This window comes from Lepidochelys kempii, chromosome 3, assembly GCF_965140285.1.
Source record: "Lepidochelys kempii isolate rLepKem1 chromosome 3, rLepKem1.hap1, whole genome shotgun sequence".
Classification (NCBI taxonomy): Eukaryota; Metazoa; Chordata; order Testudines; family Cheloniidae; genus Lepidochelys; species Lepidochelys kempii.
Window position 1 is genome coordinate 47,885,598 of NC_136382.1, and position 13,153 is coordinate 47,898,750.

General features: G+C 41.9%; 1 protein-coding gene across 3 annotated transcripts in view; it reads right to left on the reverse strand.

Annotated features, from left to right (window-relative positions):
* Positions 1 to 13,153, reverse strand: part of HMGCLL1 (3-hydroxy-3-methylglutaryl-CoA lyase like 1) — a 109,016-nt gene that overhangs the window by 33,865 nt on the left and 61,998 nt on the right. For all 3 annotated transcript variants that reach the window (XM_073335123.2, XM_073335121.2, XM_073335120.2), the window contains 2 exons: positions 10,974 to 11,037; positions 5,035 to 5,223 (listed from right to left, as the gene is read on the reverse strand). In XM_073335123.2, the coding sequence (XP_073191224.1) occupies positions 5,035 to 5,223; positions 10,974 to 11,037 (253 nt within the window). The remainder of the gene's footprint in view (positions 1 to 5,034; positions 5,224 to 10,973; positions 11,038 to 13,153) is intronic.

A 13,153-nucleotide genomic window follows, 5' to 3' on the forward strand; every position in this document is an offset into this window, starting at 1 on the left:
TGAACCTCTCCTACACAGAAATTTCCTGATCTTTTTATTCTCCCTTAGAGGTTGATAATAGTTTCCTATAAATATGTTTCACTGTTTCTCTCAGCTAAATTTTCTCTTTATCACATTATCCAGCCTACATACAATATTTTTGAGTGAAATTATGTATTTGCCTAACAAAGTAGCCACACCCCATACAGTCTTGCTGAGCTTGTCACTTCTATACAGTCTATATTCTGATATTTTAATTTCCTCCTTCAGCCAAGTTTCAGCTAGTCAGTCAGTCTATTTAAAATCTTTTATTAATTCTTTTGACATATTGCTTCATATGTTCTTTACATTTATACAGAAAAATCTTTTAAAAAAGAAATATCTTTCTAGTCAATGCTTTTCATCTTTATTATTCCCCTCAACAACTTAAAAAAATACTTACCTTTTAAAGATTGCCTAATTTCTGTCATCTATCACTACCTACCCTTTTGTTAAAATAACACACATAAAACCCACTACTTAAATGGTAAGGCTACTTCCCCGCTAATTTCTTATGCACATTCATCCTGTCAGTCCTATAGTATTTTGGTTCAACCCCATCCAAAAGAAGATATCCTGGAATTGTATAAACTTGCATGACATAATGAGATTGGTACAAAAAATTACTTCTGAAATCACCAACACCTCTTCCTGCTCCACGTATGAGTTACAAGAGAGCTCACATCCAAGCACTGACTAAATTAGTGTAGAATGATCTGTGGCTTCCCTGCTGTCATTTATTGGTTTTTAGGAAATACAATAGTTCTTAGTCTGGGGTTTTAGTATGCAGTGACTCAGAAGGAGTGGAATTTGCTGCTCAACAGGTTTTTTTTTTTTTTCTAATTAATTCCATTGCATAATGCTACACCCACACTGTACTTCATAGAGAGGCCAATATGTCACACAGGCCCAGATCCTGGTCTCTACGCCCCTGAAAGGCTGCAGAACTGATGCAAGTGAAGAGAGAAGGCAAAGGAAATCACAATCCATGGAGAACCTGGACAGTGGGCCACATCACAGAGCTGAGCTACCATGGTGTACATGCAAATTAGCATGGAAGGAGCATTTGTGGTGGGGGATTTATGGGATGATGGGGATGAAGGAGCCAATAGCCAATGCACACCATTCTTCCATGTAAATAGTGCTACAGCCAGTGGTGAGCTGGAGCCGGTTTGCGCGAACCGGTTGTTAAATTTTGAAGCTAGTTTAAAACCAGTCGTTAAAGAATACAAGGAACCAGACAGTGTGCTGTGAGACAGCTAGAAAGCTTTTGAATGCTGTAACAAGAAAACACTTAAGCACATGGTTAACTTTAGGCAATTTTTACTCACCCAGCGGCGCTCTGGGTCTTCGGCGGCACTTCGGTGGCGGGTCCTTCACTAGCTCTTCAGCGGCACTTTGGCGGCAAGTCCATCAGTGCTGCTGAAGACCCGGAACGAGTGAAGGAACCAGTTCTTCACCTTTTGGCAGCTCATCACTGGCTATAGCAGACGCCACACACCTTATCTCCTAGCACTGTAAGACCTGTCTCTACCCTGGCATCTGCAGTGAACTTCTGCAGAGGGGATGAGTGTACAAAATTTGGTCTTTAACGCTGTCTTTCCAAACTAGAACTCACCTAAAAAATGTCTTAATAACTCACTTCTCTGAAAGACAAATGTTTCATCTGACCTGCTTCCCACAAGCAAAAACTCTTCCAAATAGGAATATGAAAAATAAATAAATATATCTGGAAGAAAACTGTACTCAAAACTACAGAATTAGGTTCTATTACAAACAGCAACTGCAATCTGGTATATACAAAATAATGTGTCAATATCCGTACAGCTGCAAGGTAGTGACTGAATTTATTTTATTCAATGATAAGAGCAAGAATTAAACTGCAGCCACCCATATAATATCCCAGAGCACTATCCTTTGTCCACCAGGAAAAAAATATGTACCATATAGTGTGTTTCAAAATGAAATTATGTGTGTTTTTAATCACTAAAGTTACTCAACTACAAATTAGGTTCAAACTTATTTAGTACTGAAGATCAGACAAGCTCAGGCTGATTCAAGATCAGTGAGACAATCTGTTTTCACTTTTCCTTTTTTTTTTTTTTTTACTATTTGTATCATGGTAGAACCTAGAAACCCCAATCAGGGATTAGGACCTGTGGAGCTGGGCACACTACACACATCATAAAAAGGCAATCCCTACTGCAAAGAAATTACTATCTTAGCGTATGACAAAAGACAACCAAAAGAGAAAACAAACAAAGGTGGGTAGGGAGGACCAGGTAACAGCAAAACAAATTTGGTCATTAAGTAGCAGTTTTAATACATCAGCTGCCTAGTCATTGTTCAGTGTTTTGTAGGCATCATAAGACCAATGAATTTTAAGGAGAGATTTGAAAGACGATTCTCTGTGAATTTTTATGGAGAACTCCCATGCTCAAGGGTTTTACAGTTTTCTGTGAAATTATCCATTGTGACAAAGTTCCTCCTCTACCTTGGTGGGTCCTGCACTTATTGGCAGATTTTGCTTACCTCAGAGATTCACAGCAGCCCTCAGTTTGGCCACTTTCATGGCTCAAATCTGCCATTCATTCAGATAACCTCATCACTGGCCAGCATGGGGAAAAAAGAGTAAGAACAATTCCCGCAGTTTCTGCTGATCCACCATGTGGGTCAGGGACCAGCTCAGAGACCTTCCCCTCTGGTGGAAGTTCCTGTGTTGGGTGAGGAGTTGGGAGGTTTGGGGGAACCCAGGCCCGCCCTCTACCCCGGGTTCCAGCCCAGGGCCCTATGGACTGCAGCTGTCTAGAGTTCCTTCTGGAACAGCTACGCAACAGCTACAATTCCCTGGGCTACTTTCCCCTTGGTCTCCTCCCAACACCTTCTTTGTCCTCACCACAGGACCTTCCTCCTGATGTCTGTTAACACTTATACTCCTCAGTCCTCCAGCAGCATGTCCTCTCACTCCCAGCTCCTTACCCACATACCTCACCAACTGGAGTGACAGCCTTTTTAAACCAGATGTCCTGATTAGCCTTAATTAATTCTAGCAGCTTCCCAATTGGCTACAGGTGTCCTAATTAGCCTGCCTGCCTTAATTAGTTCTAGAAAGTTCCTGAGTGTTCTGGATAGACCCTGTTATCTTACCCAGGGAAAAGGGACCTGCTTAACCTAGAACTAATGTATCTACCTTCGACCACTCTCTTGTAGCCATCTGGCCTGACCCTGTCATACCATTTATTTCTACCAGGAGACATAGCTATGTTTGCAACAGCAAAAGTGGGTGTTGATGAGCTTTGGATACCATAAGCAAAAGTTTAAGCCTCCTTAACTTGGATGCATAACCTTACTGTGCAATGTGCTACTCCAAGGCCTGAAGATGGGAAAGATGCCCCTATTGAAACATTTCCCTGCTACTCTTTTTGAGCTTTTAAAAACAACCATGTTTCAATTATAAGAGCAGAAATAAAAGACAAACTCAACAAAAAAATGATAATTTTTCACAAGCCCATATTACATAAACAAGTTGTATTTCTCTGAATCATAGAATCATAGAATATCAGGGTTGGAAGGGACCTCAGGAGGTCATCTAGTCCAACCCCCCGCTCAAAGCAGGACCAATCCCCAATTTTTGCCCCGATCCCTAAATGGCCCCCTCAAGGATTGAACTCACAACCCTGGGTTTAGCAGGCCAGTGCTCAAACCACTGAGCTATTTCTTCAAGCTTTAAAAAAAAATTCTCCTTTAGAATGAGTCTAAATATGAAAATGTTTTGTCCCAAAAATATTTTACAAAATTACAGTAGAATGAAAACAAGTGATTAGTACAGAAGGTTTCTTGAAGAAGTCAATATATCTATTATCCAAAATTATTAGTATAGAAGGGGAACAATTTTTTAAAAACACAAGTCTTTTTGCCAACTAAAATCACATTTGAAAGGGAACTAAACATGTTAGAAAGGTGTTTGATTTAACTTGTGTTACTATCTCCATGTACATAAATAGGTAATAGAAAGAGAACACCAAAGCCAAGTTAACAGTGGAAGAATAATCCAAAATATTTACTACCTGTGTGGAATAGATAACCAACAAGCCTTAGGTTAATGCCATGTGAGCAGTTCAAAATAAGTTGTTATGGCTGGTATGAAAACTCAAAATCCATTCACCGAAGGAGTAATCATACATCATTCTATTTGATATTGAGGCACTTTCTAAATTAGATGGTGCTAGACAGTCAGTCACTTTGGTAACCTGTGGACAGACAACATGCTTCCAACAAAGTGGTACCTGAGGGCTAATTAATATTTAATTTATATTCTTGTTTTCCACTAAAACCAAAGCCACATAGTATCACCACAACTGTGTCTTGGTGTGTTTATTTTGTGTGGCATTGAAGACATTAAGTAAATAAGGATATATAACTGATAATGGCTTATGAAACATGCAGTGCAGTTGTAGCCGTGTCTAACTAATGACTAACAAATTTATTTGGGCATAAGCTTTCATGGGATAAAACCCACTTCATCAGATGCATGGAGTAGAAAATACAGTAGGTAGACAGACAGACACACACACACACACCATAAAAAGATGGGGGTTGCCTTACCAACTCTTACGAGACAAATCAATTAAAGTGGGCTATTACTGGGAGGCTGTTCCAGACACTGGATTTATAGTTTATTACAACAATGATCCCTTAGAATATGTTCCACCTTGCATTTAGCTGTGATGCTCGAATGACCCTTCCCAGACCTGAAGAAGAGCTCTCTGTGGCTCAAAAGCTTGTCTCTCTCACCAGTAGAAGTCAGTCCAACAAAAGATATTACCTCACCCACCTTCTGTCTCTACTGGTTTATGAAATGACACAATCAGGGTTCTGAGGTACCCTTAGCATGTGCAAAAATAGTAATAACTATAGAAAATGCAGAAAGTAACTGGCACTTACTTCATAGAAGTTTAGCAAATGAATTAAAGTGCAAACATTACTTACAATATCTGTAAAGAGAGTCTGAATTACCTGTATGGCTGTGAGGATATTGGCTAAAGCCTGGCCATACGTGTCATGGCAGTGAACAGCAAGAGCACTCACTGGAATTTCCTTCATAACAGCTTCCAACATTCTCCTCATGCTGCCTGGGGTCCCCACACCAATTGTGTCCCCCAGAGAGATCTCATAGCAGCCCATGCTATACAGCTGTTTTGACACCTAATTAGAAAACAGAAAAGCATTCTAAAATGATGAGACGTAACCAGAGCAAAAAATAATACTTAGAATATATGGTAAAAAATGATTGCCATCTAAGTAAAACACACTGTTCCTCTCCTCTTCATAGGCAGTGCCCATGCATGGAATAATCTCCAAGCTAAATTCATCAAGTCACAACACTCTCCCTCATTCTCCCATTACACCCAAAAGAATCAAGATTTTTTTATGTTTATGGATTAACCCCCCAAACCCTTCCCCAAAGTTACCCACTTCCCTGGGGACAGAGCTGCCCCTAGGGTACAGCAAATTGGGGCAACCACCCTGGGCCCTGCACTTTGGGGGCCCCCGTACTTTGTGAGGAGACGAGTGGGGAGCTGAGGCGAGGGGCGGGCAGGGAGGAGGAGGAGCCCCCCTACCAGCCTTCCCCTCCCCGCAGTGCCTCCTGCCTGCTGGCGGGACCCGCCAATCAGCGCTTCCCCCTCCCTCCCAGCACTTACTACTGATCAGCTGTTTTGCCGCATCTGGAGGCGCTGAGGGGGAGGGGAGAGGAGCGAGGGCATAGCACACTCAGGGAAGGGGGTGGAACTGGGCTGAGAAGGGGCAGGAAAAGGTGGGGTGGGGGCTGGGCAGGGATGTGAAGAGGCATGGTGGGGGTGGCGCTTTGGAGGAAGGAGTGGAGTCGGGGCAGGGCTTGGGCGGAGCCAGGGGGAGCACCACCCCGCAGGTAGAAACTTGATGTCTATGTCCCGGGCCCCGCACCCCCCTAGGGACAGCCATACCTGGGAATTCCCCAGCTGGTCTGTCTTCCCTGTGTATCTTTTTAGTAAAGACTTGGCTTTAGGTTTGCACATTTCACAGGAACAAGCAGACTGAGTGTGCTAACTAGAGGCCTGATTTTTCTTTCCTTGGAAATCAAAGGTCTAATGAAAACCAAAGGAATTTTAGTCCCTAGATTGCTTGATTTTTAGAAAACTGGACACTAATAAAAAAATTGTCGTGAAAAAAAATTCAAAACTGTAACACAATTAAAAGTCTACAAGGTTCCTTTACTCCTAACATACAGCTCAATTTTATAAACCTTTACTCTCATGAACAGTTCTTATTCATGAGAGCAGTACCATAAACTTCACTAGAACTACTCATATGAGTAATTTAGTGCAAATAAGGGATTGCAGGATTGAGCCCATACTTTTTATTAGGAGGCATTTCCAACTACCATCACAGTCTCTTTGAATTTGTTAGGAAATGGTCTAAAAACTTATTTTCAGTTGCTGAACAGGTTTATTTCTTGCAGCATTTCCACCTGTGCTTCAAACATACTGAAAAGGACACCCTGCAGCAACAGAATCCCAGTCCGCAAATCTACTATTACAGAAATAAAAATACACTGCTTTGCAAGGTAGTTTCATTTGTATTGCATGGTACTGTTAAAGCAATTCCAGGACATCGTCAGCCGGATTGCTATATATATGTTAAAGGAGGTTGACAAAATGCTTTGCCACCAGTCCCGGAAGTACTGGTGCAATGCTGTTATTTGCTCAATTCAAAGAACAGATGAAAAAGGACTCAAGTGGATTGAATTGTTCTGTTCAAAGCTTGTAAGGCGGATATGAGTGCTATGACTATGGCAAATGTAGTAAAACCATTCTTGCTTTCAGATCCAAGATCCAGGTTCAAATCAAAATACATTTCTCACACACTTAATATAAAATAAAATAAAATAAAATAAAATAAAAGGACATTCATTACATTGTAAGCACCTTGGTGTAAGGAAGGCCCATGTCTTGCTGCAAGTCAAACACACTGCAGGTGCCTGAATAGACCATAGCTTCAAGAATGGTACTGTTACTCTGTGAGGACTTCTGCTCATAAACCTCAATCTGTTTTTGTTTTTCTTTTTTAATTTCAACATGAGTTTAAAATATTAGATTGCATCTTTTTTTTCTGGACCGTCTTTTTAACTATCTGCTGAAGATATTGTCTGGAGGTGCACTTTCAGGATGACAAGAAGAGCAGAGGCATCTCTATCCCTCGCTTCCCCTATAAGCTGCTGGAAACCACCTTCCGTCCATCAACTGCTGGGTCTTTGAGTCCCCCTTTCTCCCAAAGAGAGAGCCCAAAAGGGTCAGGTAGAAGAGGAAAAAAATTCTGCTCTGCTCCTGTTCCTCTCCTCATCAACTGAGTGCCCTCACACACCTTTCTAACTATCAGAGAGGTGAGGCTCTGGAACAGCCTCCCAATAGGAGTTGTGGGGGTAAACAACTTAATTAGTTTTAAGAAAGCTGGGCACATTTCGGAGTGGGATTATATGAGGGGGTTGCTTGTGATGATGGGAGCGGGACAGGGGTCGGCAGCCCTGGCAGTCCCTTCTGGTTTACGTCTGATATTCCCAAAGCTCATTCTTCAGGGCTTCAGGTGGTCCCCTGGAGGAATCAGGAAGGGATTTTTCTACAAACTGTATTCTAGTTTTTATTTATTTGGGTCTCCTTTCTCTGAAGCATCAAAGATGGACACAGCTAGAGATGGGACACTGGATGGGGCAGACCAATGCTCTGAGGTGACACCCAGCATTCGCTCTCTCTCACATACTCAGCTGTTTGGTCCTTGCTCACATGCTCACGGTCTAACTGTATGTAGAGCTGGGAAGGAATTTTCCTCTAGGTCCGATTGGCAGTGACTGGATGTTTTTCACCTTCCTCTACAGTGTGCGGTGCATGTCACTTGCTGGGTTAATTAGGTAATCTCACTTAATTCTCTGCCATGCAGGGATCTCAGGCACTGGTGCACCTCAGTCCCTCCTATTTTCTGCCTTGGGCACATGAAAGGTTAGGCTCCTTTGGCCTGTAATGTTTTGGTCTAATTTTGGTTGTTGAGTGTAGTGTGTGGGTGCTAGATGGTGTTGGTGGCCCGTGACATACAGGGGGTAAGACTAGTTGATATGGTGGTCCCTTCTGGACTTTAACTTTATTACCTTGCTATGATCAAAAGTTAAATTCTTAAATTGAATTTTGAAAAAACAACAATTTTTTTTTCTTTTTAACTACAGATAAACCTCATGGATTGGAAAGATGAGTAGGCGAGTACTTTCACACTGTCATATAACTATTTGCATCCTAATATTCTGGGACAAAGCTGATGAATTACATTCTTCAAAATTCCAGGAATTCGGGAATTACCAAGCCAGTATGTTAGCAATGTGGGGGGTTTTATATTCAAGAGGAGCAACTTCATCAACATTATCAAAGTAAAACCTTTTTCTATGCTACCCAGACTATTTTACTAGGTTATTCCAGTCCAAATAGTGTCTTGGTGCTAAAGGTGGACTGAAATAGGAATTGATGGCCCAATCCTGCAAATACTTACCCACATGAGTAGCCCTTACCCAGAGGGAGAGAGAAATGGCTTGTGAGTTAAGGAAACAGACTATGACTAGAAGATGGTTAGAAATCTGGTAAGCTAGACATGCATTTTGCCTGTTTTATTATTTTAAGATCTGATGTTCTCTGAAATGTTTTTGTTCTGATCAATAATACTTTGCTTTAAAAGGGCTTGGTACCACTGTTATTGCTCCTAGAGGGAACAGAATTGCAGGGTCAGAACATAAAGTCAGATCCACTGAGGTAAATCATGTTGAGACACAAAAGACTAATCCAGGGTCCGTTCTGAGAATGGGAGAATAACGGGACTCCATCCTGAGAAACTGAGGCCTGAGGGGGGGGTGCTCAAAGAAATCAGGAGGTATAAGCTGAGCATTTAGCCCTGTAACTGTGACAGCTCTGACCCAGCAAATTACATAAACAGATGTGCCTATGTGCCACCCACCCAGGCTGCTCACTGCTTCTAGTGACATAAGTGCTGGATCAGAGCCTAAATTAGTTACTTTAAGACGCTACTTTATTTTGATCACGCACAATGTGCTCATTGGTGTATGGCTATTGAAGACGACATTGAATGGGATTTGGGGGGAGGGATAGCTCAGTGGTTTGAGCATTGGCCTGCTAAACCCAAGGTTGTGAGTTCAAACCCTGAGGGGGCCATTTAGGGATCTGGGGCAAAAATTGGGGATTGGGCCTGCTTTGAGCAGGGGGTTGGACTAGTTGACCTCCTGAGGTCCCTTCCAACCCTGATATTCTATGATTCTAAGGTACAATTCAGAATACTTATATGAGTACAGGTTTACAGGATTGGGCCATTAAAGAGCACTCCTACTGTAAGGGACTAGTTTTGTGCAAGGAAGGTAAGTAGTCCTTAAAATAAGCAACACACTGAAAGAAGCCTGTTGGGGAAATGTCTGCAACAAGCAATTCATTACAGCACAGCTGACTCTGTCATCATCACTATATCTAAACCTGTGCCACTTAGTTTTCACTTCATATTAAAACCAGTCAATTCAGAAATACTGAATACCTTCCAATCTAGCAAATTTTCCAGAGAGCATGTGTGTGTGGCTGCTGTGGGAGCATTATCACAAGCTCCAAACGGGCACCAATACTCAGAGAAAATGTGGAGATAGAGGACATGCCTTGCAAGCTCCCCAGGCTGAATACAAAAAGCAATAGGGCAAAAAAAAAGGGAATATTGCCAAAAGCCAAGAGTGTGACGTGTCTTTCCCCACAATGACAATCTTTACAGCTGTTACCCGTTGTTTTATTGTGCCTCTTGATTTCTCTTTCCCCTCTTATCTCCACAGTTCTCCCTCTCTCTCTCTGACTCCCAGGAGGCCTATCCAGCTGTTTCTTAGGCCATGTCTACACGACAAAATTACATCAACTTAACTTATGTCAGAATACAGCCACCACAGTTATTAAATTGCTTGTGTGTGTCTGTACGCTTGGCTCCATGTCAGCAGTACATGTCCTCACCAGGAGCACCTTTATCAATTGTATTGTCAGTGTGGAACATTGTGGGATGGCTCCTGGCAGCCAGCAAGTCAACGTAAGCAACGCAGTGTCCACACTGACACAGTGTTGACCTAATTACATCGACTATGACTCTACACTGCTCGTGGAGTGGTGTTACTAAATCGGCATAGAGAGGTACTTAGCCAGCTGGAGACAAATTTCAGTGAAGACACTTCCACAGCTAAGTCAACGCAAGGCAGCTTATGTCGACCTGTGTAGTATAGACCAGGCCTTACTTTCCTGTTGGCTTTGCCCCTTGTCTCTCTCCATACTGGGCAAGGCAGCCTCTTTTAACCATGTTCAACAGTCTCCCCTTCCTTATTCACTTATGCCCAACAGCTTTGTAGTAAGAAAGTATTTTGTGAGTGGGTCCCTGGTCCATTCTCTCAACTAGTGGAGCTGCTGCAGATGCCCGCACTTGGGTGCTGTATGCCAAGAGGACCACGATTCAATGGCAAGTTTGACTGTAGTGGAGCAGCAAACTGGTGTCGGCACAGAGTGAATTTAACAGCAGCTGCTGCTTACAGGGGATCATGCCAGAAATAATCTCATGTAATAGGTCTATTCTCCTGTGTGTTTGAGTCTATTTTCTAAAGTATTTCCTTGCCCTTCTGTTTGAAGGAAATAACTCCTCATTTGTTGCTTTGTGACGGATTATCACCAAAGCACATTATTTGCTGTACATCTAAGTGGATAGTGCTGATCAAAATTATTCACCGAAGTCTAGAGTTTGTTTGGTTTTTGTGTTCCTTTTACATGGATTTTGATTCATTATTGACCCTTCTAGGATTAAACAGAGAAAATAATTTGAGCATGGTTAAAACATATGAAAGACAGATGGATTCTTACTTCTGCCACTTTAGCTGGTATGATGTTTCCTTCATACGGGCATCCCAATGCACAGGATACATACCTACATTCAAAAGGACAGACATAGGTAAGTGTACACTTTGTACACATATGTATTATACACATCTACTTATTAAATGCAACAAAATGTTAATGAAAGCATAGGGTTGCACAATTAGGTCAGGACATGCAAAATAAAGGTTGCAAATAGAGAGCTACTATTTTTCTTTTAACTCTAAGCGTGTAGCTTGATATACTTCTCTTCATGCTCAATGCATATCATCAAATATAAAAAACAGGAAACATGGCCAAGATAATGCTGTTGCTGGAAACTTAACTTTTAAGTTTCCAAAATCAGACTTTTTTGTTTTATACTTACCTGTATGAAAAAAAATGTAGCCATTTTTTTAAACAGTAAGAAAATATCTTTTTTTTTTTTTTTGGTCAGTCACAAAACTCAAAAACAGCTGAACAGAACTTTCTTAAAGTTTACATACCCACTCACCCTCCCCCCCCCCCCCGAGTCTTTCAGCTGCACCAAGCATGGAAAATTTCAAAAACCCAAAGGATTTTTTTCTCCATAAGATTATGAAGTTGTAAATTAGTGAAAATAGGGGTTTGGAACAAACTGTTTTCTGACCTCTACCATAGAATTTGTTACCAAGTGAACAGAACATCAGTAGGCACGCAATATCATCTAATGGGATTATAATCGATAATCAATATAAGAATGGTAATTTTTACATAATATACAGAATATATTTACACACATAATGAAACATATTTTACATACGCATGTACATAACAGTACATCAGAGCAAGAAGAACCACATCTGATTGGGATGTGATATGAACGACCCCTGAAGCAGAGTGGGGAAAACAAAAGTAAAAGTGGGCAAAAATGTGTTTAAAGGACAATGACGTACTCCTGCCCCTTCACACAAGCTAGCAGAAGCGCTGCCCTGCTAGGCTTACATAATGCAGATGGGCATGGGGGTATGGGAGGGCATGGCAAGGTAGAAGGTGAAAAGTAAACCTAGGCAGCACTTTCTCTACTCAGACATTCCCCTCAAATGTCAATGGACTTCCAAGCAGAAATCCACCCGGTAAGTGGTGTAATAAAAGTGTGATTTCTGAAAGTTCAACAGAGTCTGTTCCACATGGATGATGTTGTCAAAGGAGTATCTACAGCATAGAACTGTGGGAAAATGGAAATCTGCAGGGTTCTTACTGGCATTAACATTCTTCTGAGGATCTTCCCCTCACCTCAGGGAAAGGCCTGATCCAAAGCCCACTGAAGTCAATGGGAGCCGTTTTGATCACAGCCCTAGGACTTAATCCTGCAGGGTACTCAGCACTCTGGCCATGATCCACTGGAGCACACAGCTATCTTTAAGCATGTGCTTACGATCTTCATTGAATCAGGGCCAGAGTGCCAGCAGTTTGCAAGGCAGAGTCCTTGGTGTATAATCAAAGAAACAGCAGAACGTACCCAAAGTCATGCAGCCAGAGGTGAGGAGAAGGGCAGGCAGAAATGTAAGGGGATCCATATGCTTCAGGAATCATGCAGCTGTAACTTTATTTCCCCTTAGAATCCCAGGTTCTGCAAGATTAGGGAGATCTCCCATGAGACTAGAACCCCTCTCAGTCTTCAGTACAAGAACGAAAAAGAGAAACTCTGCAAGGTTCACCTTTTTGAGTTTCCCGAAGCCCTTTTCTCCTGCTCAGAGTTTCACTGCAGGTGGGTCTCTTTTGGCCCTATCATAGTTATATTCAACCCTTCCCTCTCCCACAAATTTCTTGTATAATATTTTGGAGGGAAATGTTGAATTGTCATAATGGGTCAGCAGGGAGAAGGAAGATTGTTCAACTTTCCCCAACAACCAAAACCAAATGGCAAATGATCCACAAATGGTGTGCACACTATGTGGACCCTGCAACCAAAGCACACTGGGAACAGGAGCTGAGTTCTATCACTACACAGGCCTTGCAAAAGACTTTCACGTTCCGGACATTAGCTACACACAGAATAACTGAGCAAATTTATCACAACCAAAGTGCATTAAAAGCAAAATAAATCCAAGAAGAAACTAAACTCTACAATGCTATCAGCTCTTTGTCAGCTTGTTTCAGAGAGCGCTCCAGAGCCAGATCCACACCTGCTATCACTTGTGGAAGTG